The sequence below is a fragment of the Heliconius melpomene genome, chromosome 18 (assembly GCF_056956725.1).
Source record: "Heliconius melpomene rosina isolate 202511_hmr_F chromosome 18, ASM5695672v1, whole genome shotgun sequence".
Taxonomy (NCBI): Eukaryota; Metazoa; Arthropoda; class Insecta; order Lepidoptera; family Nymphalidae; genus Heliconius; species Heliconius melpomene.
The window spans coordinates 5,545,510-5,572,024 of NC_140406.1; the positions used below are offsets into that span (position 1 = coordinate 5,545,510).

The 26,515-nt window shown below is 31.8% G+C and overlaps 3 protein-coding genes across 3 annotated transcripts; all 3 read right to left on the reverse strand.

Annotated features, from left to right (window-relative positions):
• Positions 1–1,167: 1,167 nt before the first annotated feature.
• Positions 1,168–5,389, reverse strand: LOC146529356 (ubiquinone biosynthesis O-methyltransferase, mitochondrial-like). Its single transcript, XM_085202088.1, has 6 exons — positions 4,673–5,389; positions 4,083–4,241; positions 2,881–2,995; positions 2,169–2,303; positions 1,622–1,892; positions 1,168–1,398 (listed from the first exon to the last, which is right to left on the reverse strand). The coding sequence occupies exons 1-6, from the start codon at positions 4,723–4,725 to the stop codon at positions 1,283–1,285; spliced, it is 849 nt and encodes a 282-aa protein (XP_085058214.1). The 5' UTR covers positions 4,726–5,389; the 3' UTR covers positions 1,168–1,282.
• Positions 5,390–9,386: 3,997 nt separating this feature from the next.
• On the reverse strand, positions 9,387–13,516 carry LOC146529357 (ubiquinone biosynthesis O-methyltransferase, mitochondrial-like). The gene is made up of 6 exons (XM_085202089.1): positions 12,767–13,516; positions 12,263–12,418; positions 11,465–11,579; positions 10,897–11,031; positions 10,359–10,629; positions 9,387–10,067 (listed from the first exon to the last, which is right to left on the reverse strand). The coding sequence occupies exons 1-6, from the start codon at positions 12,817–12,819 to the stop codon at positions 9,952–9,954; spliced, it is 846 nt and encodes a 281-aa protein (XP_085058215.1). The 5' UTR covers positions 12,820–13,516; the 3' UTR covers positions 9,387–9,951.
• Positions 13,517–18,466: 4,950 nt separating this feature from the next.
• LOC146529358 (uncharacterized) lies at positions 18,467–24,218 on the reverse strand. The gene is made up of 9 exons (XM_085201910.1): positions 23,969–24,218; positions 23,054–23,217; positions 22,493–22,686; positions 21,775–21,993; positions 21,271–21,442; positions 20,996–21,170; positions 20,168–20,798; positions 19,973–20,088; positions 18,467–19,778 (listed from the first exon to the last, which is right to left on the reverse strand). The coding sequence occupies exons 1-9, from the start codon at positions 24,194–24,196 to the stop codon at positions 19,644–19,646; spliced, it is 2,034 nt and encodes a 677-aa protein (XP_085058036.1). The 5' UTR covers positions 24,197–24,218; the 3' UTR covers positions 18,467–19,643.
• Positions 24,219–26,515: the final 2,297 nt, after the last annotated feature.

The window sequence follows — 26,515 nt, forward strand, 5'->3', positions numbered from 1 at the left end:
GAAAATAAACAAGACCAACAGTTTATTAGGATTAACAGTTGGGACCTCTTTAAATTATGCGGGTCCCTGGTAAAGATTTTACTGATCGAAGAATTGTAGATGTGATGTGTGATTGAGGAGTAGGGAACCTAGTGTTAAAACACGTCTTTGCGTGTTGAGTGGCAGAACACAACGCCGCGCTTTCCCCCACCCCAGAGCGAAGACATGGAAATATAAACGTAAATAAATACTTCCTCGAGTGGGGATGGAACCCACAACCGTCGTGTTACAGTCACACCCTTGTGCTGTTGTACCACGACGGCATCGAGTTAATTATTATTTTTTAATGCCTTCAATTTAAATATGTCTGTAAAAAATTTAAACGAGAAAAATTTTTTTACATAAATTGCGATTCTTTTTACTTACACGGTTGTTTTATTTCTATTATGTTTTCTATTATATTTTTCTGTGTTTAGAATTGTGAATATACGAAAAGCTTTTTCCGAAGCGACAATTTCCCAATATTCAAGTTTTTATTAAAATTGATTTATATGATCATAAATCACTCTATAGTCAAGAACGCGCCGTATATATGAAATATTAAGCTGGAATAGATGAAATTCGTCTACTGGAACGTATTTCAGCGCATTTAGAAATGACCGACAGCAGCATTACCACCACGCTACCATTCAAGGACTAGAAGAAAGTGATCTCTTTAGAAGAGTGACATTCTGTCAGTTTTTGCTAGATAACAACACAAATAGGTGGTTGTATGGGCGCGTTGCTGAAAAGCATACTTTGGACCGACGAATTTAAATTTTATAGTATTAATAACATGCACAACGACCCCTATTAGTCTCACTCAATTCTTACGTTGTAAAAGTTAGTTATCAATGAAATGTAATGATAGCAAAGGCAAGCCTTTTAGGCCAGATATTAACTGGACCGCGCCTGAGGACGAGCAAAATGCATATTGCCTACTTTACAAAATAACACAAAATTTTCAATAGTGCTATAATAGGATTTAGAGTGATGTCACATTATTTTTCTTAATTATTCCCGGCAAGCCCTTTCATTTGATACCCATATTGTAGAAGTACATTAAAAATAACTATTTTACATTAAAAAGCCATCTGGGATGATCCGTCATATTAGATTTAAATAAAAGCTTTTAATAAATTCACACAATTAAAGATTTATTCACAGTGACACACATAGTTGAAATCTACATAATTTTGTATCTTGTATTTTATGTATTTGTATTGTTTTAATTTAATGATTAAATATTCAATATAGCTGTGATCTACTTAAGTTTAACGGCTTGCGTGGCGTACATGAATAGTTTGTGGTTAGTCCAGTACCATTTATTTGCTAATGGACGGTAGTTGAAGCCTCGTATTAATTCCACAGCACAGTTATCTGTAAAAATACGTAATAAAATTGAATAAGCATGACGTAACGAGAATTTTTGAGAAATTTTAAACATAAGCAGTACATTTAAATTAGAACCCATTTGTAGTGGATGTTCCTACGTGACGAAATAATGATAAATAAAATTAATATGATCTTCTCAGTGTTGATGTTACTTTGTCGAAGTTTGATTAAAGCACAATATTATTTATATCTATAGTTATCTACTTACTACGTTGTAGCATATTTTGGAGTTCCTTTTGTGATATAAATTTTTCATATTGATGAGTATCTTTTGGTATCACCCGAAAAATATCTTCACATAAGAATATAATACTAAATTGTGCAAATCTTGTTTTACTTGGTGTAGTGATAAACAATTTCCCATCTGGTTTTAAAGCATGAACACATGATTGGACAAATAATTCTTGTTCATTGACATGCTCTATTATTTCCGAAGCAACAACAGCATCGTATTTTTCGCTGTTGCTAATAGCGTGCTCCTGCAATTATATAAATATTTTCTAATTTACATAATTTTAATAGAATAATATTAATTCTATTGTCTGGGAATTTCGACTAAGCACACGGGTTGTAGATGAAAATCCCACCAAAATATTTTGTTGGCTTAAAAACAAGGGTCCTAACCTTTCGTCATTTCTGCCTTGCCCGCTTAAAGTATTTATGATTATAAGTTTTATTATAAAGAAATGCACCTTTCTTTCAAATGCTTACAGCAATGCCACAAAATCAACGGCGTAATATAAGAACTAACTCACCTCTATGGTTGTAGAGAAATAAGCGGGTACATTTTCTTTTAAGTCTTTGTTTTGAGAAGAATGATATTTTGCAACACTAATTAGCTCTTCGCTAGCATCGACTCCGGTTACCTCAGCTCCTAGTTTAGCTAAGGCCTAAAACATAGCATTACCTTGAGTGTGATAGTTTAAAACAATTAACTAAAAGCAAAAAATCTTTTTTAGATAAAGCTTTTATTTAAACGCTCTAAAAAAGCAAAAATCTAAATTTTTCTTAACTATATGCAGAATATTGTTACATACACTGCCATATATTTGACCATATACTCTTTTGTATAAAGTGGTATATTTATCTACTCGTATATTTGTATATTGTACGCGTTAAATCGCGTTCCCTAACATCATTAAATGGATAAAATTATTGTCATTGAGGCCAGACGTGGCACAGGTGCGTTGTGGGTTGGATTCCAATTCATTACTTCGCTCTGGTGTCAGGCAAGCGCGGCGTTGAGTCCCGACATTCAATACCCAATGCCTTCAGAATTCGGTGGAAAATGGAGAATGGAGTGTTCTTCTACCAGGCACTACCTCATTCAAAGGGAACCTAGACCTAAGGCCCCATTGTTCCCAGACCCTGCTGTGTGCAGTATACAGCGTAACGCTAAAGAAAATTAATAATATTTATTATTTAGTTTTATTTATATATTTATTTTGTTATAGTTTATATAAATACCTCAGATAGTATTCCACCTCCGCAACCGACGTCTAGGATTTTTTTTCCTTTTAGAACTGTAGAAATATTTTCTTGTGAAGACTTGTTAACCAAACCGTCTACAATAAACGGGATTCTGTAATCGTTTTAGAAATATAATATACGGGCGGCCCACTCGCGGCTTCGCCCGCATCCTACCTATACAGACATGAACACTAAGTGGCGGTTAAGGGGGACTCGAGCTTAGGCATGCCGCCGTAAACAGTGTTGAATTATTTTAATTTTACATTTTCTCGAAAAATATACGTCCAAATTATATGCTATAAAAGCCGAAGATTATCTTCATAAAATTTCCTTGATAATGAAATAAGTCTCGATCGTAAGTTTTAAATGTGATATAAAAATCGATGAAACACCTTACAATTTTCTATTATTTTTTGCCACAAAATGCCTTATTGTATGTAACCTATAATTTATTATGTATCTATGAGTGTACTTATTTTTAAAAGTTTTTAATAAGATTTTTTTTTTATCTTTTAAAAGTTATTGAATTACAAATTTTAAAAAGTATTAAATTATAAAAACCAAATTTTTTATAATTAAAACTATAATTTGTTCTCTTTACACATGTCGTAGTCTATTTTTACTTTTCTCACCTGTTTATACGGCTTAAAGTTGTTGTCGATAATCGGTAACAAGCATTTAATATTTATATATATGATTTAATAGAATACAGTTATTATATTTAATACTAGTGGACGCGCGCAGCTTCGCCCGCTTATTACCCTTAGGGGTGAATTCTAATAAACCGTGAAACACGTGTTCAATAACACATTTTTAAGAGAGAATTTCATAAGAATTTAAATTTTATAAGAATTGGCGCCAATTTAAAGTTTTTTTTATACAAATTTTCAACACCTTGGGTATGAGAAAAGTAAAAATAGACTACGACATATGTAAAGATAATAAATTATAATTTTTATTATAAAAATTACTACATTTAATTTTAATATCCAATTTCATTATTATTATAATTCTTATATGTGATTGATATTCTACAACTAAAATGAAAAGTTTTGTTGTTTGCCTTTCATTGAATCTTTTAGTTTAGTTTCATAAATGAAATATATAAATTTGTACAAAATGTTTAACTACGACTAGTAAAATTCTTTTGAATATTCAAATTACTTATAATAATTAACTAATAAATAACTAATAATTACCTTAAGGCGTTTAAAGGATATAAGGCTTTGAAGGGGCCATCCTCCGCCCACCATCCGTCCATGGCCGCAGAAAACCTTTTCACATCTTCGACATCTACAGTAGAGCTGGCATATTTCTTACATGTTATAGAAAACGATACAATTTGTGCTTTATTTATTCTGTAAAAAATAAAGGAGATTATCACGCGGAAAACGCGGCTGTTGTGGGTTTGATTTCCACTCACGGGAATGAATCATTATCATTATTTTTATTTGTTTGCAATAACAAGAATATGTCCGCTAATTTCAAAAATTTGGCGGAAAGTGGGGAATGGAATGTCTTAACAGGTTGTTAGGTTCCCTCTGCCCGCCCTGCTATATGTGAGATACAGCGTGAAACTGTAAAATATTAATTTATATATATTGAAATTTAGTAAAACAATATATTTTTAAATTATATTGCGCCGTTAAAATATAATTCTTTAAATATAAACCTTATTTTATTTTATCAAAAATATATTGTTAATAACGTAAAATAAATATTTTGTGATATATTTGTGATATATATTGTTTATTTTTTTTTTATTGCATAAACGTAAAAACACACGTACACATTTTTATAAGCGAAGATTTTGTGCGATTTTTTTAACAATTTACTGGCCATTATTATTTTTATTATTTTACAAAACGTCCACTTGCACTAATGTTAGATTCCCAAGAAACTGATTCATAAGCTTGATATCGTATATATAGGGTCTATATCCCTTACACGCAATCCTGACGTAGCTTAGGTACGTGACGTGCGCACATATATCAAAATATTTGGTTAGATATAAAAAAACCTACCTTGTCAACATAACTAGCAATAGACAGATAAAGAAAAATATACATATATGCATCTTCATGAAACTTGGCATTTATACTTGTACATAGCTTAGGTGAGTTGTATAGACATACAAGAATCAGCACCCTTACTCGCATCAAGCGATCGCACCCACGGTTAACTTCAAGGAACCTTTTCTGAAGCTCTCCAGAAACCACGGATGACGAGAATAAGACGATGTCATCAGCGAATCGAATCGTTTGTTGGCCTTTTTTGACAAACAACAATACCCTTATCCTCCCAGCCGGCCGCTAGATTCCAGAATACTTCTTCTAGGACACTGGTGAACAATTTCGAAGATAGCGGGTCACCCTGCTTCACACCATTATTTATATTAAATACCGATATGACCTGAGTGTTATCTGTAAGTGTATGTGGATATGTAATATCCAATATTAACCATTTAATTATGTAATATAAAGCTACATCACTTTTAGCAGTTTATTTTTATAGGATAACAAAGTTTAAAATCCTAATAATCTCTATCTATATATATAACTAGTAGACCCGGACGCGGCTACGCCTGCTTGAACTATAAGAATATTTATTAAATATTATATAATATATTTATTTTTATAAGGATGAATATCAAAATATAAGTTCATTTTGGGTGACGTTTTCTTAAAACAACAAAGAAACTTTGCAAACCGGTACTTAGCAACGACGGTTGTTATTAACATGGCAGAATAAATTGCATGTCAAATTAGAAAATATTTTAATTTATTAGTACATATGTGTAATGTAATATTATATAGCCTATAGCACTTCTGAAGAATGCAGCTTTCATACAAAACAAAAACAATGTAAATCGGACCAGTAGATCCAGAGATCTTAGCGTTCAAACAAACAAACAAACAAACAAACAAACTCTTCCGCTTTATTATATTAGTATAGATAAAACAGTAAAAATATGTTGTCTGTACATTTCGTATTTTTGACTGAAATGGATAGAGGGATACTTAATAAGACCAATAGAAACAATCTTGTCAGTCTGTATGTATGGTCACGCTTATCTTCGGAAGTACTGAACCGAATTAGTTGAAACTTTCACTAATTGCTTTGTTTTAACTCAACTTAACATCTAAAGTTTGTTACATCAAAATCGGTTTATTAAAAAAAATATCGGCATTTGAATGAACACAAGGCATGACTTTGCCTGCAAATATATAGCAATACATTGATAGTCATTTTTTTTTATTTAGCAGGAAACGATTTTTTTTATTTTAACAACTTTGTCCTCTTCAAATGATATTAAATAATTATAAGTCAGTTAGAGGCTTTTTTTTGTAACTTGCTTCAATTAAAATACAATCCTTGTAAAAAATCATATTGTGTAAAAAAATCGAAACGAGTTTTTCTTTAATAATTTGATTTTTTTCTTTACTCTATTGTTTTGTTTCTATTATATTTTTTGTTAGTAGCTTCTGATTTTAATTGCCTTGAGATGGCTGTTATTATAATGGAGAATAATCACTTATTTTAAATTCTAGCTCATCGTATTGTCTTTTAAAAACAAAAAATACTTGTGAAAGAATTATTTTGATACGTCTATTAGTTTTTGAGATATTGTCCTTTAAAGAAAGCGCGCGACGCGAGATTCCGTCGGGCCGTAACCGACCCGCGTGACGTCACAGGTCTTGCAAAACTCGCTCGCTCAGTTCGTCTTTGTTCACGTGCAGTTTGCGCTCTTCTTTAGCTGGCGTTCCACCACAAATTTAGTTTCGTTTAATAAGTAATATATAGGTATATTTTTAAAATCTTTTTTTTTCACATACATAATGTATAACGAGCATTGTATTTTAAGATATTGAAGTTTTGATAGTACTTTGTCAAAAAAACAGTTCTATTCTGCTCGGTTTCATGGCGTGTTGTACTAAAGCTTTGATTATTTTTATTGTAGTATCGATACTAGAAAGCGTGAATTTTTTCCAACAACACTTGGCTTGGCTTGGGCGTTACCACAAACTTAATCAGTACTTTAATGGAGAGACTACTCAGATTTGGAGGGCATTGCGATCCAAATAAATCCATTATCAGAGATATGTACCACGATCCCGCATTGCGATTCGCGATGGTTAGGACTGGGTTCACCAAGGGTGGGTTCACCACCTGGTTCACAGTAGGGGGTTCACCAAGGCTTGGCTTTTAGTTCGTTCTTATTTATTGTAGTGACTGTCACGGCTCACATCCAGGATCAGCCTCCATGGCTGATGATGTATGCCGATGACATTGCACTCATTGAAGAGAAGCTTAGTTGCTTCTCTGCTGGAGCGTAAAGTGAACCTCTAGAAGGGTGCGCTTGAGAACGGCGGTCTTAAACAAAATTTGTCGAAGACCGAATACATAGCCTGAGGGAGCTCTGACTCGAGCACTGTCCTTATAGGTCCTGAGCCAGCCGTTAAGTTGGAAAAGTTTCAAGTACCTTGGATCCGTTATGCATGAGTCTGGAGGCATCGATCACGATGTCCATGGCTGGATAAGCGTTGCCTGGGCCAAATGGTGGGAGGTTATTGGTGTGGTCTGCGACCGCAGAATACCACCCAAGCTCAACGGGCTTATATATAAGAGCATCATCTGACTGGTTCTATTATACGGCAGCGAATGTTGGCCAGCACTATCTCGGCACGCTGAGGAGCTTCACGTTACGGAAATGAAGATGCTGCGGTCTGACGCATTCGAGGTAGTCTTGGGATCCATGACGTAGCGGATAAGCTCCCAAGAGCGTGGCCTAACATGGTATGGCAACGTTGCGCGCCGGCGAACTATATCGGATGCAAGTTCCTTGCTATGTCTGTCCTGTCCCTGGAGCTAGACCTCCGTACGCCCAAGAATGCGGTGTTTGGATGTCGTGATGCGGGACATGCATGCCAATGGTCGAACCACTCAGGACGTTACAGATCGTGTAAAGTGGAGTAGGTTAAGCAGGAAGGCAGACCCTGGCAACATACGCCGGGATTAATGCCAAGAAAAAGAAGATTAGGTTGCAGTTGTTGAAGGCTCGTCGTTTCGACGATGTAGCCCATTATAAATGGCATGGTATGTTTACAATCACCTCTGCTGGCGGCACAATCTTTGCAGATTACGTATTATTGCTTCTTTTCATTGCATTCTAAGCTGCAATAATATTGTTTAATACGTGCACGGTGTTCTGCTGTAATCTAAATTTGGCAATACATACATAACCTACTCTTTTAACTTATACGTACGCAATAGTACGCATCATGACCATAACTCTCTCTTGCCGATCTTCAATAATCACAATAAAAATATTATTCAGATATACATATATAAAAATACATGTATTAAAAATCTACATTAAAAAAAATTGTGCATGCTCAACTTATTGCATGAATTTAGTTATATTATTATTATATTATTTTCACTTATAAAACAATCTTACTACTTTGAATTTGAATAAAAAGTTTGGTACTTTTAACGCAAATAGCGTTACCTACAATATGAAACTAGTTAGGTTGGGTTACATTACAGTTTTAAATAAATAATTTCAAATAGAATAACGTAAGATAGTTATTATCTATACCCCAAATTGACGTAATATTACTAGGTATACAACAAAACTTACCTTCGCATTTTTACTCCTCGCATTTCTGCGGCGACGAAATCACTATTTTCCGATAAATAATCGGCAACCATAAATCCATCTATTACAGGTAGGTTATCCGATTGACCTTTTTCGAATCCTTCATCCATTTTAATTAATTGTATTAACACTAAACACAAGCGAGTAACAAACAAACAAAGTACTGCGCGAGAGTCTCCTATCACCGTTGGCGACTATTGAGTTCTGCCAGACCTGTGACGTCACCGCCGGCCGCGGGACTGTTAGCGGCATTTGAAATTTTTGCAAACTTCAAATGCCTGTAAAATCATAAAACTACTTGGTTATTTTTAATGAAACAAAAACTAGTGTATTTGTATATGTAAAAACTTTACTGTAACGAACTTTGAAGCATTATTTCAGATCTATTACCATTCCTCATTGGCATTGAAAAATAGCAAAATTTACTATGTATATATTTTATAAATGGCAGCATTTACTATGCAGAAATACTTCTTTTATGGGACAGTGTGTACGCTTTTGCAATAGGATCCCAGAAAACGTCAGAGAATTTTCTATATCATGATTTTAAAAAATTGTAACAAGACGACGTGAGTTTCAGCTTTGCTAAAATGACATAGGTCTGGCGGCCCTGAGATCTTGGGTTATTAACTTTAGAAAGTGGAATTATTTGACGTTCAAAAAATTAAGCATGTAACTTCTTATTTTGAATAAAATTATTTGAATTTGAATATTATTTATTATATTTATTATTATTTATTTATTATATCCCAATATTCAAGATTTTATATAATTTTACTAATTAAAAAAAAATTTATAAATTGAAAAAAATTTCATTGTATAGGTCAAGTAAAAAAAATAATATTAACAATTAAATATTTATTCACAATGACATACATACTTGATATACAGAGTGTTTTTGTCAGCACCATTTTAAATAAAACCACAGTCTTAACTATTCTATAAAAGCCTAATACAATTAAAAAAAAAAATTTTTTCACAAAAATGAAAAATATTTTTTTTCAAACAAAATAAATGATAAAATTATGGTTGAAAAATAAAACGCCATTTGCTAAAGACACGACACGCGCAGATATAAAGCTATTAAAGGGACACCGTCGCACACGCCTCATTCCGAAATCGAGTCGTAGGTATTGGCGGCAAAGTTCAAAGTTATTTAACCTTTAGTAATATTTTTGTAGTTATATGTGTTTACGTTATTGTTATCTATGCGTTACTGCGTCACACGAAATACAGGTATGGATAAACATCTTAATAAATGAAACATCTACATGGTGTTCCCGTAAAAGGAGCGCTGACGCTTCCATCCTGTATATACATTTATATCTTATATTAGTACGTGTTGAATATACTGTTCAACATTTTATATTTTATTTCAATGATTTAACATTCAATATAGCTGTGATCTACTTAAGTTTAACGGCTTGCGTGGCGTACATGAATAGTTTGTGGTTAGTCCAGTACCATTTATTTGCTAAGGGACGGTAGTTGAAACCTCGTATTAATTCCACCGCACAGTCACCTGTAAAAATACGTAATAAAATTGTATAAACTTGACTTATTTTTTTATCAATTAAAACGTTTAGTTTATGTACGGACATTCAAATATTACGTAACGAGGATTTTGGAGAAGTTTTAAACATAAGCAAGCATAGTTATTAATTATTTAATAAAATAATGTATTGTTCTGACGTGATGAAATAATGATGAATAAATATATTTTTGGTTATTGAAGATATATAATATAGAAGCTGGATTAACAAAATGTTAGGACTCACGTAATAAGTAATTATAGTGACAAATGTCTACTTACTACGTTGTAGCATATTTTGGAGTTCCTTTTGTGATACAAATTTCTCATATTGATGAGTATCTTTTGGTATCACCCGAAAAATATCTTCACATAAGAATATAATATTAAATTGCGCAAATCTTGTTCTGCTTGGTGTTGTGAAATATAATTTCCCATTTGGTTTAACAGTACGAACACAGGATTGGACAAATAATTCTTGTTCATTGACATGCTCTATTATTTCCGAAGCAACAACAGCATCGTATTTTTCGCTGTTGCTAATAGCATGCTCCTGCAATTATATAAATATTTTCTAATTTTAATAAAATAATCTGTATGTACATCTACTTTAATTCTATTGTCTGGTTATTTCAACTAAGCGCACGGGTTGTAGATGAAAACCCCACCAAAATATTTCATTAGCTTAAACACAAGTGTATTACGTTATTTCTGTCTAACCCGCTTTAAGTATTTATGAATGAAATTGTAGAAAAACCTTTCTTTCGAATCCTTATAGCATTGCCACAAAATAAATGGCTTAATATAGGAGCTAACTCACCTCTATCGTTGTAGAGTAATAAACAGGTATGTTTTCTTGTAAGTCTTTGTTTTTAGAAGAATGATATTTTGCAATACTAATTAGCTCTTCGCTTGCATCGACTCCTGTTACTTCAGCTCCTAGTTTAGCCAAGGCCTAAAAATTGCATTAACTTAATGAATATTCAAAGAGTTAGTGTATTTTGTTTCTGAACAGCTCTCTTGCCATAGATATTATTACAAAAAAGACATTTATTGTACGTAACAGTTATTATTATTATAAAATGGCCCCCAAAATAAAATAGCTCCGTACATCTTGACAGATGGTCATCAATGTTATCCTATAAGGGTTCCGTTTGTACCTTTTGAGGTAACTTTAAAAATAGCCGAAACCGGAATGAAAATTGGAACATGTTTCAAAGCCGGAATGGGACAGCTGATGTTCCTTAGTTTTGCCGGAACGTAACATCACTACTTAACACTAGGTCTCCTCTGCCTACCCTGCTGTGCAGGATACAGCGCAACGCTGAAAAATAAATAATATTTGTTATTTATTTTTTTGTTTATTTTGTTATAGTTTGTATACATACCTCAGATAGTATTCCACCTCCACAACCGACGTCTAGAATTTTTTTTCCTTTTAGAACTTTAGAAATATTTCCTTGTGAAGACTTGTTAACTAAACCGTCTACAATAAACGGGATTCTGTAATCGTTTCAGAAATATAATATACTAGCGGACGCAGGTAGCTTCGCCTGCTTATTTGGACCCGTATGATTTTAAAGTTTAAGCTTTAATATTCTATATTTATCTACCTTAAAAGAATAAGGTAGGGTTGAATAAAAAAAACTTAAAAAATAAAGTATGTAGGTATATAACCGGATTTTTATATTATTTTAATTTAAGTACCTTCATGATATACTCGTATTTATATTTATTATTTTTTATGTAAACTTTATATTATTTTATGTGCAATAAAATATTATCAATATTAGGTACATTAATGAAAGTTATTGAATTACAAGTTATATAAAAATTTATATTTATATAATATACCTATACGCATTAAGCGTTTGAATTTTTTATAGGTAAGATATAAATTGATATAAAATTATAACAATATAACCTTGAAAAAATTGTTGACATTCAACTTTGTTTTTATCAAACGCTCGTTACCGATTATCGGCAACCGGTAAGAAAAGTAATAATAGACAACGCTACATAGAAAACAAATATTGCTACATTTAATTTTAATATAGAATTTACAATTTAAAAGAAAGATAGTCTCTTTGTCTTTCATTGCCTCTTTTAGTTTCATAAATGAAATATAAATTTGTAAGAAATGTAACTAAACTTTTTGGGAATATTCAAATCAGTTTAATTATTACCTTAAAGTATTTAAAGCATGTAAAGCTTTGACGGGGCCATCCAACGCCCACCACCCATCCATGACAGAAAATCTTTTCACATCTTCGACATCTACAGTAGAGTTGGCGTATTTCTTACATGTTATAGAAAACGACACAATTTGGGTTTTATTTATTCTGTAAAATAAGGAGATGTAAATACCACAAGGAAAACGTTGATCAGTTGTTGTGACGGCTGTGGGTTCCATTTCCACTCTGAGCAATGAATTATTATTTATTAATATTTTTATTTTGAAAATTCGGCGGAAAGTCGCCAAACGATTGTCTTAATTTACTACTCACACTTAACGCACCAAAGGATACAGAGTGACACTGTAAAATATTAATTTATAAATATTGAAAAATAATATAGTAAAATAATATATTTTTAAGAACTGCGACTGCGTTGAAATATAATGCTTTAAATTAAATGATTTTTTTTTATCAACAAATTATTGTTTTTAATGTAAAAAAAAAATTACTTACACATTTTTATAAGCGAAGATATTGTGCGATTTTCTTAATAATTTACTGGCCATTATTATTTTGATTATTTTACAAAACGTCCACTTACACTAATATTAGATTCCTAAGAAACTGATTCATAAGCTTGATTTCGTATAAATAGGGTCTATATCCCCTTCTCTTAATATCGACGTAGCGTAGGTACGTGACGTGCGCACATATGTATATCAAAATATTTGGTTAGATATAAAAAAATCTACTTTATCAACAAAACTATAGCAATAGACAGATGATCAAAAACTTGAGAAGTACATTAAAAATACACATACAATCTGTTTGTCTGTTTAAAAATATAAAATATAAAAAAAAATGTGATGTTCAAATGTTTTCAGCAAATCAATTTTTAAAAGTTATACAGTATACATCCCGTTAACCTACCATCCCGAAATTAATACGGAAATCTTCCGTAATGCAATTAACCGGTTTTATTAGGTCCATGGTGTACTCCGCACTCACGCACTATTCACGGTATATGAAATTTTGTCTCTCTCAGTCGAATGAAATATTTAATGTTTTCATTTGCTCTGGCAAAGGACAGCGTTGAGTTTCGGCACTCAACACGGAACGCTCCAAAAATCGGCGGAAATGATCGACGAACGTAGCTTAACACTTGATTCTCACGCTCCCTATGCCAATTGTGCGGATGTATCCTGCACATTGCAAGAACAAAAGCAAGCGAAAGGGACAAATGAAACGTGACAACACTTCACTACAGTGGACGAAAATTCTTCTTATCGGAAAGTTAGGTATAATATTATTTATGTTCTTATCACAGATTAATGATAAATTGTACAAATGTCAATACGTTTTTATCAAGACAGGGTGTAACTATGTAATAAATTTAGGTAATTAAATCTAAAATACAAAATTTTTCACATTTGTAAAAAAATATACATTTCTGCATATTTACCCATAACATAGGTGGTAACTAATGATAATGATATGATATCATCAAGTTGGTCTGAAAACTTCGCTAGGAACTGAAAAGTAGAACTCTTCAGGGGTTATGTGATTTAGTTATTTGGTTATAGATTTTTTTCATTCTTTGTTTCACGGGTCGGGTCGGGTCACCTAGTACCGTGTACACAAAGCGAAAATTTTAATCATTACTCGTTACTTATGTACCTCTTTTGAAGTGGATTCAACTAAAAAAATATTATATTGATATGTATTTGTTATTTTCGCTTTTAAATTCAAAAGCTTGAAATGGAGCTCACATGCGTTGAATCGAACAGCGATTATGTAAAACATAATTTAATATTTCACACACACAATAATAAAATAAATAATAAATATTTAATATAATATGATTACACTATTCTTTTTATTTTGAAATATAATTGTATAAGATCGATTAATGAACGTGGTTAAATATAAATTGTAAAAAGGGTAATTCAATTTACAAAATAGCATAAAATCGATCGTACGGCGTTCGCAAACTTGTTAACCTGGAAATATAAACATAGTTATCAACGTTTGTTTTACTTCCGCCCCACTGAAGGACCCTTGCAATCTACATTTGTCACACTCAACTTCAAGATAGAATAACTAAATAAACGATATGATAATGAAGAAAACAAAACAAACATAAAATATAACTATCATTTGTATTTATTTACTAACTAGGGGCCCGCTCGCGGTTTCACCCGCGTGAACTATGTTATTATTAATTTCTGTCTCCATGACTACGTCCTAGTGACGCCTATGCAAAATTTGGGACTCCTAGCATTTGTAGTAACGAAGTTTCATACAAACTTTCGACCCCAAAAACAACCACTTAGAAGTCGAATATTGCAAATTTCCGTCTTAGCGAGCACCTACGTCCTATAAGTAACTCCTATGCAAAATTTGAGATTCCTCGCACTTGTAGTTTCTGAGATTTCGTGATGAGTGAGTGACCTTTCGATTTTATATATATAGATAACTAGCGGACGCGCGCAGCTTCGCTTGCGTATTTAGGGGTGAATTCTAATAAACTATGAAACATGTGTTCAATGAAATATTTTTAAGAGTCTAAATTTCAAATTTTATAAAAATCTGGCGTTTTAAAGATTTTTCCAAACAAACTTTCAACCCCTTATTTGCAACCTTAGGGGGTGAATTCTAGAAAACCATGAAACACATGTTCAATTAAATATTTTTAAGAGTCTAAATTTCAAATTTTATAAAAATCGGTGGCGATTTAAACATTTTTCCATACAAATTTTCAACCCCTTATTGGCACCCTTAGGGGGTAAATTCTGAAAAACCGTGAAACACGTATTCAATTAAATATTTTTAAGAGTCTGAATTTACAATTTTATAAAAATCGGTGCAGATTTAATTTTTTTTCCATACAAACTATCAACCCCTATTTCACCCCTTTAGGGTTAAAATTTTTCAAAATCCCTTCTTAGTGGATGTCCAGATTACGAAAGTAAACATCTGTCCAAATTCCACGTTTCTGCCATCAGCGGTTACGGCTGTGCGTGCGTCTTACCTCAGTCAGTGAGGACAAGTCCTTTTATATATATAGACTAGCGGACGCGCGCAGCTTCGCTTGCGTATTTAAGGGTGAATTCTAATAACCCATGAAATATGTGTTCAATGAAATATTTTTAAGAGTCTAAATTACAAATTTTATAAAAATCGGTGGCGATTTAAGAATTTTCGCATACAAACTTTCAACCCCTTATTTGCACCCTTAGGGGGTGAATTTTAGAAAACCATGAAACATGTGTTTAATTATATACGTTTAAGAGTCTGAATTTCAAATTTTATAAAAATTGGTGACGATTTAAAAAAACCTATACAAACTTTCAACCCCTTATTTGCACCCTTAGGGAGAGAATTCTAGAAAACGATGAAACACGTATTCAATTAAATGCATTTAAAAATCTAAATTTCAAATTTTATAAAAATCGGTGCTGATTTAATTTTTTTTCCATACAAACTTTCAACCCCTATTTCTCCCCTTTAGGGTTAAAATTTTTCAAAATCCCTTCTTAGTGGATGTCCAGATTACGAAAGTAAACATCTGACCAAATTTCACGTTTCTATCATCAGCGGTTACGGCTGTGCGCGCGTCTTACCTCAGTCAGTGAGGACAAGTCCTTTTATATATATAGATAACTGCTTCATTTACAGTAGAACTATAATATAACACAAATAATAGTTTATTCATCGCAGACACGTGTAAAGCATTTATTTTATAAACATGTTTATTAAATACATAAATGGAAGAGTGGCTCAATGTTTGACGGTAATTTTTTTTTAAAACAAATCAAATTACTTTGCATCTCTATTCGACTGGGAATAAAAAATATTAAAATAAAAAATATGTACCTAAACATTTTTTTTGCCTATAGTCAAAAAATGTATCTTTGATTAAATAAAAATACACAAAAACAAAAATAGTGTTAATGTTAACATCGACAGCATAATATACATAATTAATGGCAATTCGGATAAATTTAAGTAGCATTTAAATATTTCAAAGTCTATCATGTGATAATTCTTCCAGTAAGTGCTATTTAAGGAAAAACTAGAAACTAAAAAAGGAACCACTCGAGAAAGTGCAATGTATATAATTTTAATCGCTTTGGCGTCGAGGCAAAGAAACATAATAACTTATTTTCCTCAAATAACATAGAACCGAAGACATGAGTTTATGTTAGTATGCTCATATTGTTTTATAAATAACTACTATCAAGTGCGTACAAGGTTAAATGTTAATGTTAATTAGATCGGTATTTATGTATAAACTATTATAGTTCACAATCGTTATCTTAAACCCGGCTAAAGATCGAGCTCAGTGGCGTGCCATTGGAGAGGCCTATGTCCAGCAGTAGACGAGGACAGGCTGATGATGAAGATGAAGATCCAAATTTAAGAAATTAAGAATTTCTGTTATATAAATTATATATTAAACGTTTATTTTATTTCAATTCTGGTTTACATTAAATATAATTCGAATTCCACCATGTGGAAATTCAACAGTAACCACAATGTTGAGTTGTGAGCTGTTTTTTGGTTCACTGAGCGACTTGGCTCTTTGAGCATAGCATACGTACACAAGAAGTCATAAATAATGTAGTTATTTTTATTGTTATTTTATTCAGTTTTGTTACTAACTCTTTATAAGAGAATACTTTTAACGTCTACCCATTGTAATGGGGATTCAAATTTGATGATGAAACAAGAACCATTTATTTATATTAGTTGGCTAGTTTTTATTCTCGTATAGAACTTTAAAATAATTCAAGATTAATTATAAACTTATTTGTAGAATTGGCCGAGTTCTGTAAGTATTTCTTATATAACATACTAGCTTGTTATTAAGTAATTAAACTTTTCAATAGTGTTATACGGCTATGGGTAGCTAAAAAGAAATAGTCAAATTCAGAAATAAAATTCAGATTTGTGATGAGTGGGAATCAAAACGACAACCGCCGTTACAGTTACACCCTTGTGCCGTTGCGCCGCGACGGCCTGAAATTAATCAAAGAATAATAAAACAAATGATAAAAAACTAATAGACTTAGATATTAAAAGGTAAATATTAACTTCCATGAGAAATAAATATTAAGTATAATTTACTTTCTTGCGTATTAAGGTAAGTGTACTTGTTAGACTTATTAGTAGCTCAAGTGACCCACTGACCGTCCCTTGAAGATCTATTTAATACTATTAATAACGATTTATTACCACTTATAATATTATTACGTTACAGCATCTATCTGTGTTCTTGTTGTTTCATAGGGGACATCTTTAATATATATCGAGTCTTTTGGGAGGAATGAATGTCTATGTAGAATTTTTACTCATTGAAACCCCTGCGCTTGCCAATTCCAACGCAATGGAAAGACCCGGGAACATTTGTAGGTCTGGGCCCTTAGCCCTCAGGTGACATGCTACACTCTGGAGCCCAAATATAGAATGGCCCTTCTTTTGACATACTCCTTTATTGAACTCTAGACTATTTTATAGAATACGTAGACTCCTCAGTCGATTATACAGTTTATGGCTAAATTTTACATGGTATGAAAGGTATAAAAGAAAATCTTTTCACAGGGACGAATGCTTTTCAAGTTACAGAGGCTATCGTTCATGACGGCTTGACGGATGAAGCTTTCGGTAAATATTAGTTTGCATTTTGACAAGTTGACAATCAAAAATTACTTGTGAATTTAATGGATCGTTAATTGGATTAGATTAGAGAAGTTATAAACTCTCTATTATTTTAATCGTAATGGACATGTTCTGAACAATCAACATTTATTTCAAAACTCAATGAAATTACTATATATTTTGGGGTAAAATAATTCTTAATTTACTTTAAATGGGTCAAAATTAAAAATGTAAAACTATTTTATTATAAGGAAAATTATACAAAATCAAACTTTTTTATTAATTATTATTATGAAACTAGAATATATAAAGTTTTGAAATATGTATAACATAAATATCCGTTCTATGCACTATATCAATAGCTTCTAATGTTTACAATTTTGCATGCATGGTTAAAAAGCAATCAGCAAGAGTAGAGTGCTCAGTGGCGGTCAGGAGGAAAATTTATGAGAGCACTTCAAAAATGTGTATGTAGATTTACAATATTGCACTGAGAAATATAAGATTTAGCTGAAGTTCATAAATGATTACTGAAACTTGCTTGCCACTTGACAGCCATCGTAACACAGCGGCACGAGGGTGTGACTAGCGCGACGGTTATGGGTTCGATCCCCACTCGAGAAAATGAAATATTTATTTATATTTTTATTTCTTCGCTCTGGTGTCGAGGCAAAGAGCGGCGTTGAGTGCCGCCATTCATCACGCAAAGCCTCGATCGTCTGAAAGTGAGAAACGAAGTGTTTTAACACTAGCTGCCTACAATATTACTTAGATATGTCCAAATAACGTCTCATTGAAACTCAAAAACTCACGTAGTAATGATATTTAAAAATTGAAAAAACATATGGTCTAAATATTAGTTAATTAATTAGAAAACTATTATCATAATCTTTCAAATAATCATACACATGAAAAATTCTATATAATAGTCGAAAAAGTTCATTTTCAGCGTGAACATTTCCATCGCTTTACAATTTAACAAAAAGCTAATATAAAAGTGCAAGATAAATTTGTTGAATTTCTAAAATTCATAGCAAGCCTCACCGCACAATTTTCCCCCACTTCAAATATTAACACTTTCTGATTAACTTGCCACAAGTCGTTCTTTCTGAAGAGTAATTACGGACTGAAAAAAGATCATGCAATATGGATCCTCTTTTGAAATGGCAGCACGGGAAAAAATTATAGAAGAATAAATTGTTCAGCTTTCCCATAGCTAATATTGTTTTAGGTTTTTATTAATTAGCTGTTTTAAAATTTCGTAAGATAGAATTATAGTCATGAAAACTTATATTATTTTAAATGAATCTATTTAACCTGATATATTGCGTAATTCAGGTTTCATTCGAAGAAATGAAAATATTAAAAATATTTAATTCCCCCGAGTGGTAATCGAACACACAACCGTCGCATTACAGTGAAGACCTTGTGCACCTGCACCGCGATGGCCTCTAAGTAGTATTTCATGTACAAAATATGATAGCTTGAAAACTTACAGTACTTGCAACAAAGTACAGCGTTTGCTATTACCTAAATACATAATGTAAATCAGAAAGTATTTGAAGAAGTGCATAAAGTTGAGAATAGAGTGTTGTGTGAGAAGAGACTAAATTTTCTTTGTCTAGTATTATGTATATAAAGTATAGTATATACTATAATAAGTATTTTTTTTGTATATAACAAATACAATATATAGATATATTATATTCTCAACACTTCCAATTTCTAGTTATGTTACATCAAAACGAGGTGGTACGCACAACTCAAGTTTGAAACTTTTCAACTCTTCGTTAGTCGGCATTTCACTTTTACAAGGGACCACTTTGAACTTCGTTGCAATCAGACGCCCAATTTTTAGCAGCGCCTGCCAACAAATAATGATTTTATTACGTTACTGGAAACTTCCCAGCGAATCGCGAAGTATTTTTGAATTCCAATATAATTTTATAAATGATTAATACTTGTGAATCCTAGAATCTGACAGTTTTTTTAAGAATAATGTTTCGAAAAATTAGGTTAGGGTTATGGCACTATTATAAATACCGGTAAAACACTCACAGTTCTGGCTGGTATCGGTAACGCTGGCTGAACATATACTTGTGGGCATTTCAACAGACGATTTATAGAGCCACGAGTTTTAAATACATTAAACTTCATTTTGGTGAACGGCATATCTGTAGACATAACACACTTAATATTGAAATTAAACATTATCATTATTATAATAACTCAAACAAAAGGTACAAGACATACTAGGATAAATGCGATCTAGAAATACTTCTGAACACGGAAAATAGCAAAGCAATTGGGAATGAAATATTCCTGTTACATTAAATATTTCTAAAATGATGCCCTCTTTTGGCCCTTCTATATAGAAGAAGAAAATATCTTTCGTATCTAGAAGAAAACCAGTTAAGATATCGCATTTATTTTCTTTTGATATGTTTTCGTTTACATTAGTTATTTCTAATAAAATGGCATTTGATATTTGAGAATCAAAAGTTTGGCAATACAATCTTGAATATCCTTTATCTAATGGTTTCGGTTTACATCCAACTAAACCTATAGATACTTCTAAGGAGGATTGAGCTTGCAAAATTGCAGACGGTTTAATAACGATACTTGGTTTAAGTTTTATCTTGATGGCATTCACGTCATTGGTACAATAACTCTGCCTATCGTATACTACAGCCACTTTCGGCGGAAACAATGGAAATTCTCCTCTTATAAGTCTATTGTTCATTTTCGATAATGAACTTAAATCTATTTTTGTTGTGGCTATAAGAATATCTTCGTAATCAAAGATTGTATTGGCAGTCGTCGAGCTATATGGATTTTTTTCTTTACCAATATTTATAAGGTTTTTGAATATAATTCCTCGGAGCTGAAATAAATTAAGTATTTTATAAATGTGAATAAAATAACTATATGACAGAAGTTAGATACTAGACTAGGTCAAAGAAGAAATTACGATTGATGCAGTTATACGACTAAAGCAACAATGGCTTAGATAAGCTTATAAATTTATATAAATATTCTCCCAATCTATTAATATTTTGTAAACTAATATTAATATTTTACCTGAATTTCAAAGGGGTTATCCAGAAATGTAGCAGTAATTTCAGCGACTTTGGAGGACTGTAACGGAATTGTATATGAGTCATTGAAGTTTATCGTTTTTATTATATTTATATTATGCTTTTGTGAACTATGGGTTTCGTCATCTATTGTCCATTGTGTATAAATTTGAGATAGTCTGTTGATATAAATAAAGACGTGTTTAAAAAAGCCTATAGGAAATACAATATATACTGATTTTTAGCTTACTATATTACCAGTAGAAAAAATAATTTTACCTTTCACACTTAAATTCTTCAATGGGTAAATTACTTATTTTCTCAATGTTTACAAATATTATGGGAAAATCATCGGACGCTGGTAGGTTATTACTGCTAATTAACGCTACGATATTGCCATGATCTGGCGGACGATCTCCACTTAAGTTAAAAACAGTAATTCGGCCTGTACCTGGAAAAGGTGATGATTGGGGAAGAGTAATCCACCCGGAGTTGTTTTTTAGTTCTTATATATACGATAGATAGATAAGACATTCTGTTCCCTAGTTACCATCGAAACATTGCGTGTTGAGTAGCGGGAATCAACGCCGCATTCATTATTGCAACTAGAATCTAACCCCCACAACCAGTCAGACAGTTGTACCGCTGTGATATGACGGGCCTCCCACTATGTATAAGGTTATAAAATGGCCACGCTTCAAAATTAATTCGGATACCTTAATTTAAAAACTTTTATGGATATTTACAATTTAACTTAATATTAAATAGCTTGTTAAACCTCACCAGCTAAAATAGCATCTCCCGATAAACTTATAGTAAATTTCTCTTTTTGCATTTGTATAGGTTTCTTCTTTTCTTTTTCTTTAACTTTAGAATCTTTTCTTGTTTTTTTCGATTTAATAAATTCTTCTGAGTCGGATGTTGAATTTTCAGGGGTAGATTCATTTATTGTCAAAATCGTCTCTTGTACGTTGAATATAGCAGCATCTTGATGCCTTTTATCTAAAATATAAATATAAAATGAAATAGACATTTGTTTAAGTACAATATACCTATACAATATTTCGTCTTAAAATAATAATACCAAATAATAAGGTAAAATGAAGTTTATTTTCCTTAATAAGAAAAACAAGTAGTCTAGTATTATTCAAATTTGTAGTTTTAAGAGGTATAAATAATATTGTTAAAATTGTTATCTTCGTTCTATTTAATAAAAGTATATAAAGCAAATAACCTTGAGATTGACCTTGAGTTGTGGGTTCGAGCCCCACTGGAGGAAATGAAATATTTATATAAATTTATATTTTCATTTCTTCGCTCTGGTGTCGAGGCAAACCGCGGCGTTGAGATCCGCCATTCAGGACGCGATGTCTGCAGAATTTGGCGTGGGCAACAGATTGTCTTAACATAAGGTTCCCTTTGCTTACCCTGATTTATGCGGGATACAGCGTGAAGATGATTTATTAAATTAAATCAGCTTCACTATTTAATTTTTAATAACCTGTGACATTTAAAGGAGTATCGAATAGTCCATCTAAATATGAAGCGGGAATATAAGTCTCAATTAGATTCCATAATAAATTCTGAATAAATAATTCAAAGCTGTCCTCCTTCTCTAAAACTTGTCCAAAATATCGTCGTTCGCCGAATTTCAGTGGGGGCAGATAAGCCTCTATATTTTTATCGTTTTTTGCACTGTAACATTAAAATTGGTCTATATTCTATTTATTTTATATTCTAAGACCTACTCTGTTTAATAATGATTAAAGTGATATTTTTAATTTCTTTATTTGGAAAAAACATTTTTAATGAAAATAAAAGATAAAAGTACCTTATTATAATTGTTACCAATTTTGTGTGAATTAAATACTTAGTGTTAAGAATATTGTCATTTTAAAAGGGCGACTACAAGGTGAACTACGAACCCAACGATCAATCTAAGCAAATCTTAACAAAATTATCAATATAACCAGCTATTACAACAACTCTTATATGTAATTTTTGTTTATTTCTAATCCTCAAATACGTCTTGAATTTAAAAAAATATTAAAATTATAAATACTTGTTACTCAAACTGCCACCTCCCATGGTAGATGTTACTATTGCTATATGATTTTTCAAGTCAGTCACTCTGACGACGAAGGCATGTCGAATTGAGAAAGTAAACCAACGTCGTTCCAAAAATAGCCACGTTCGTACATAACCATATTGATATCCACACCAAATCTATTATAATGTAAACATGTAAAGTTCAACCAGTAGTTTAAAAATCCCGGATAGTTTTATTTACAAGATAAGCTACAATTTTTGGATTCACGGGTCTCTGATAGCAATAGTAGATAAAAACGTTATCTGTAAGTTTCAAGGGGCGGGAACAAAGATAATTTTAATTTTAGAGCATGTTTTGCGTTGATTGCATTCAAAAGGGTCACATTAATTGTTGTGAAATATTAAATTATTCATTTTCTTGAATCTGAATCGAACTCACAACTGTTGCATTTCCAAATGGTAATAATTTATAAGTAATAATAATGACATGAAAAACATTCTCGCGTTGGTGGTGTTGCCAACCAATTATTGTGTGTTTGATAATCTTGTAATAGATTGGTTATCAGGAAAGTTTGACGGTATATCCGAAAAAAATATCGGCAACCTCTCCCTGGTAGATTACATTAAATATCAGTTAATTACCTGAAACTTTATTTGTAATCTGTGAAACTGGCCCTTAGACTTACAAGTGTCAACGGCACTAATACTTCAAGTTTGTGATTCATATCTTTTTTTGGTTTATTTACATACAATTTGGTATTATGTATGGCCTACATACAATATAAATTGATAGCGGAAATTTCGTATAATTATAAATAGCAGTTTCAAAAATTTATGTAGAATACCAAATTATACATCAAATTACGTTAACCCAAAGATCATATCATAAACTTTTCAGCGGGTTTCAGCTTTTTAATTTAATCCTAACCTTGACAACATGGGGCCATATGAGTATGTCTAAATCAAACGTTTTTCCAGGGTACAGTTGGTATTGTAACTTCATAGCTTGATGATGGGGTCCGAGATCTAACCACCCTTCGTTGCAGTCGTGCCAAACATCCATGTTCAGAATTTCAATCGCAAATGTTAGTGTAAAAGTACTTTTAGAATACTTAGTTTCATCAATCACAGTTTTATTTGGTGCTCCTTTGTTCATTCTTATCGAAAAAAATATTTTATGAAATTAAATAAATTATACGTATCGTTACGTGTGGTTGTCACAATTAAATAGACATTATCTATTTTTTTATTAGAGGACAGTGTATATATATAAATAGATGCGTCACCTTTTTCCTATTAACTTATTTATTACCAATATCTTTGGTACATTATACTCACTTGTTTCTTACGTAATTTTTTCTATGGTTCTATTATTGGTAAGTTTATTTTTCAAGTTTCATACAATTTCTATATGTATTTTATGTAAGCTACAAAAGGACTTTTTTACCTTATAAAACGTATTATTTAATATTCAAAAATTTTTACAGTATATTTTTTACAAAGTACTAACATAAAAAACCATGAAACAGGATAAAAACTCATAAATTGTCTCTGCCCGTCCACGTGACCCACTAACCATCAGTCAAGATAGAATTTCGCAGGCACGAGACTAAAATAAACGTGGTGGCGTCACGTAAGGCAATATGTACGTTAAAACATTTTTTCTTCGAAATGTTAAATAGTTGAAATATTTTAGAAGTCAAACAATTTTAGGTTTGTATGAGGTAAAAGAATACGAATATATTTTTCAAATAAATATATATATTACGTTTATTATTTAAATACAATACTTGTCCGATCATCTTTTTTTTTCGTTCTATTCCCACTCGGAGAAATGACATATTAATTATTTTCATTTCTTCGCTCTGGTAACGAGGCAATGTGGTTAATGGTAACGGAGTGTCTTCGCACTAGGTCCCCAGGTTCTCTCCGCCTACCCTGCGATGTTCAGGATATAGCATGAAGTTATGAATAAAGAAATAAAGAATTTTATTACCAATAAATAAGAAAAGAAAGATTGAGTCAATAAACAAATGCAACAAGTCTCAAGAAACACTAATAGTTCTTCAACTGTTTAACAATTGTACAGCTCCTTGTAATATTCCGTTCAAGTTTTAGTTTTGTTGGTACCTTTTGAAAAGTTGCAATTGTTCTGTTGATTGCCGCCTTTACAAGGCTTAAGTTTTCAGCTTTTTTACAACAGATTCATTGAACTGTTGACTATGGTTTTATAATTGTATTTTTATGACTAACTTAATATTAAAGAAATGGAAATTTTGAATGACTATAAAGTAAGATTTGAACCCACATCACAACCATGCATATACATTTATTTTTCAACTATGCAGATTACTGTATAATTTTAATTCGTTTTTTTTTTTTGGATTTAAAAAAATTAAAAACTTATTAGAAACTGGAAAACGAAGTGTCCTGACACTGGAATCTCTATGCTTACCCTGCTGAGTGAAGCTGAAAAAAAGATTTTTTGATTATTGAAAAAATTCATCTGTTATGGTAGGTACTTGATAACTATACCAAAAGAATTTTCTATCGTTATTAACAAATGTACATCATTTTCATAAGTATATATTTTTGTATATTAACATCACGCTGCATCCCGTACATACCTAACCAAGGAACCTTGTGCTAAGACACTCAGTTCCCATTAGGACACTTTCGTTACCAATTTTCCGCGGAATTTTGGAGGCATTTTGTATTAAGTGGCGGTTTGCCTCGTTACGAGAGTGAGGATAAACAAATATATAATGTTTATATTAAACTAATAACTATAGAATCAATCAAATTTTACACGTAACTTCCATTAGTAGGTGCCGCGCGGTAACTACTTGATTCAGTGATTGATTACAAACATTCGTTAGCTCTAAATGAGCAGCCTAATTACACGTTGGCCTGTACAGGTTGCATACATGTCTATAGTACGATTACTAGTTGCGACTAATAAATATCGAGTATGAGGTAAACGCGACAGGTTGTGGGTTCGATTCACACTCGAGGAAGTGAAATATTTATTTACATTTATATTTCCATTTATGGTCAATTAAAAAATATGAATCAATTTTAGGCATGACTATCTTTCTAGGGTTACAAGATTTTTCTCATCATTTTTCGTCTCGTAAAAATATGAACGTATATGTTTAATACGATATATGAATTGTGAAATTAATATGTTTCCTAAAATAGCACATAGAACATCAGGAGAGTGACGACAAGAATATGTTCTTTAGGTACGCGTTTATTTAATCTTAATATTTCTGATATATTAACGAAATATCGTTTGGAAGTTTTCAGTTTGAACAGTGAATGTAAAATTTGTAGTTTATAAGGGACAATGAAATGTACTATTTTCCTCCTGTTCCCATAAAATCCTATAAAAAATATTCATTTAAAAAATTATCCTATAAAAAATATTCCATAAATTGATTATTGAGTAAAAATATTTAAAAAAACATGAAAG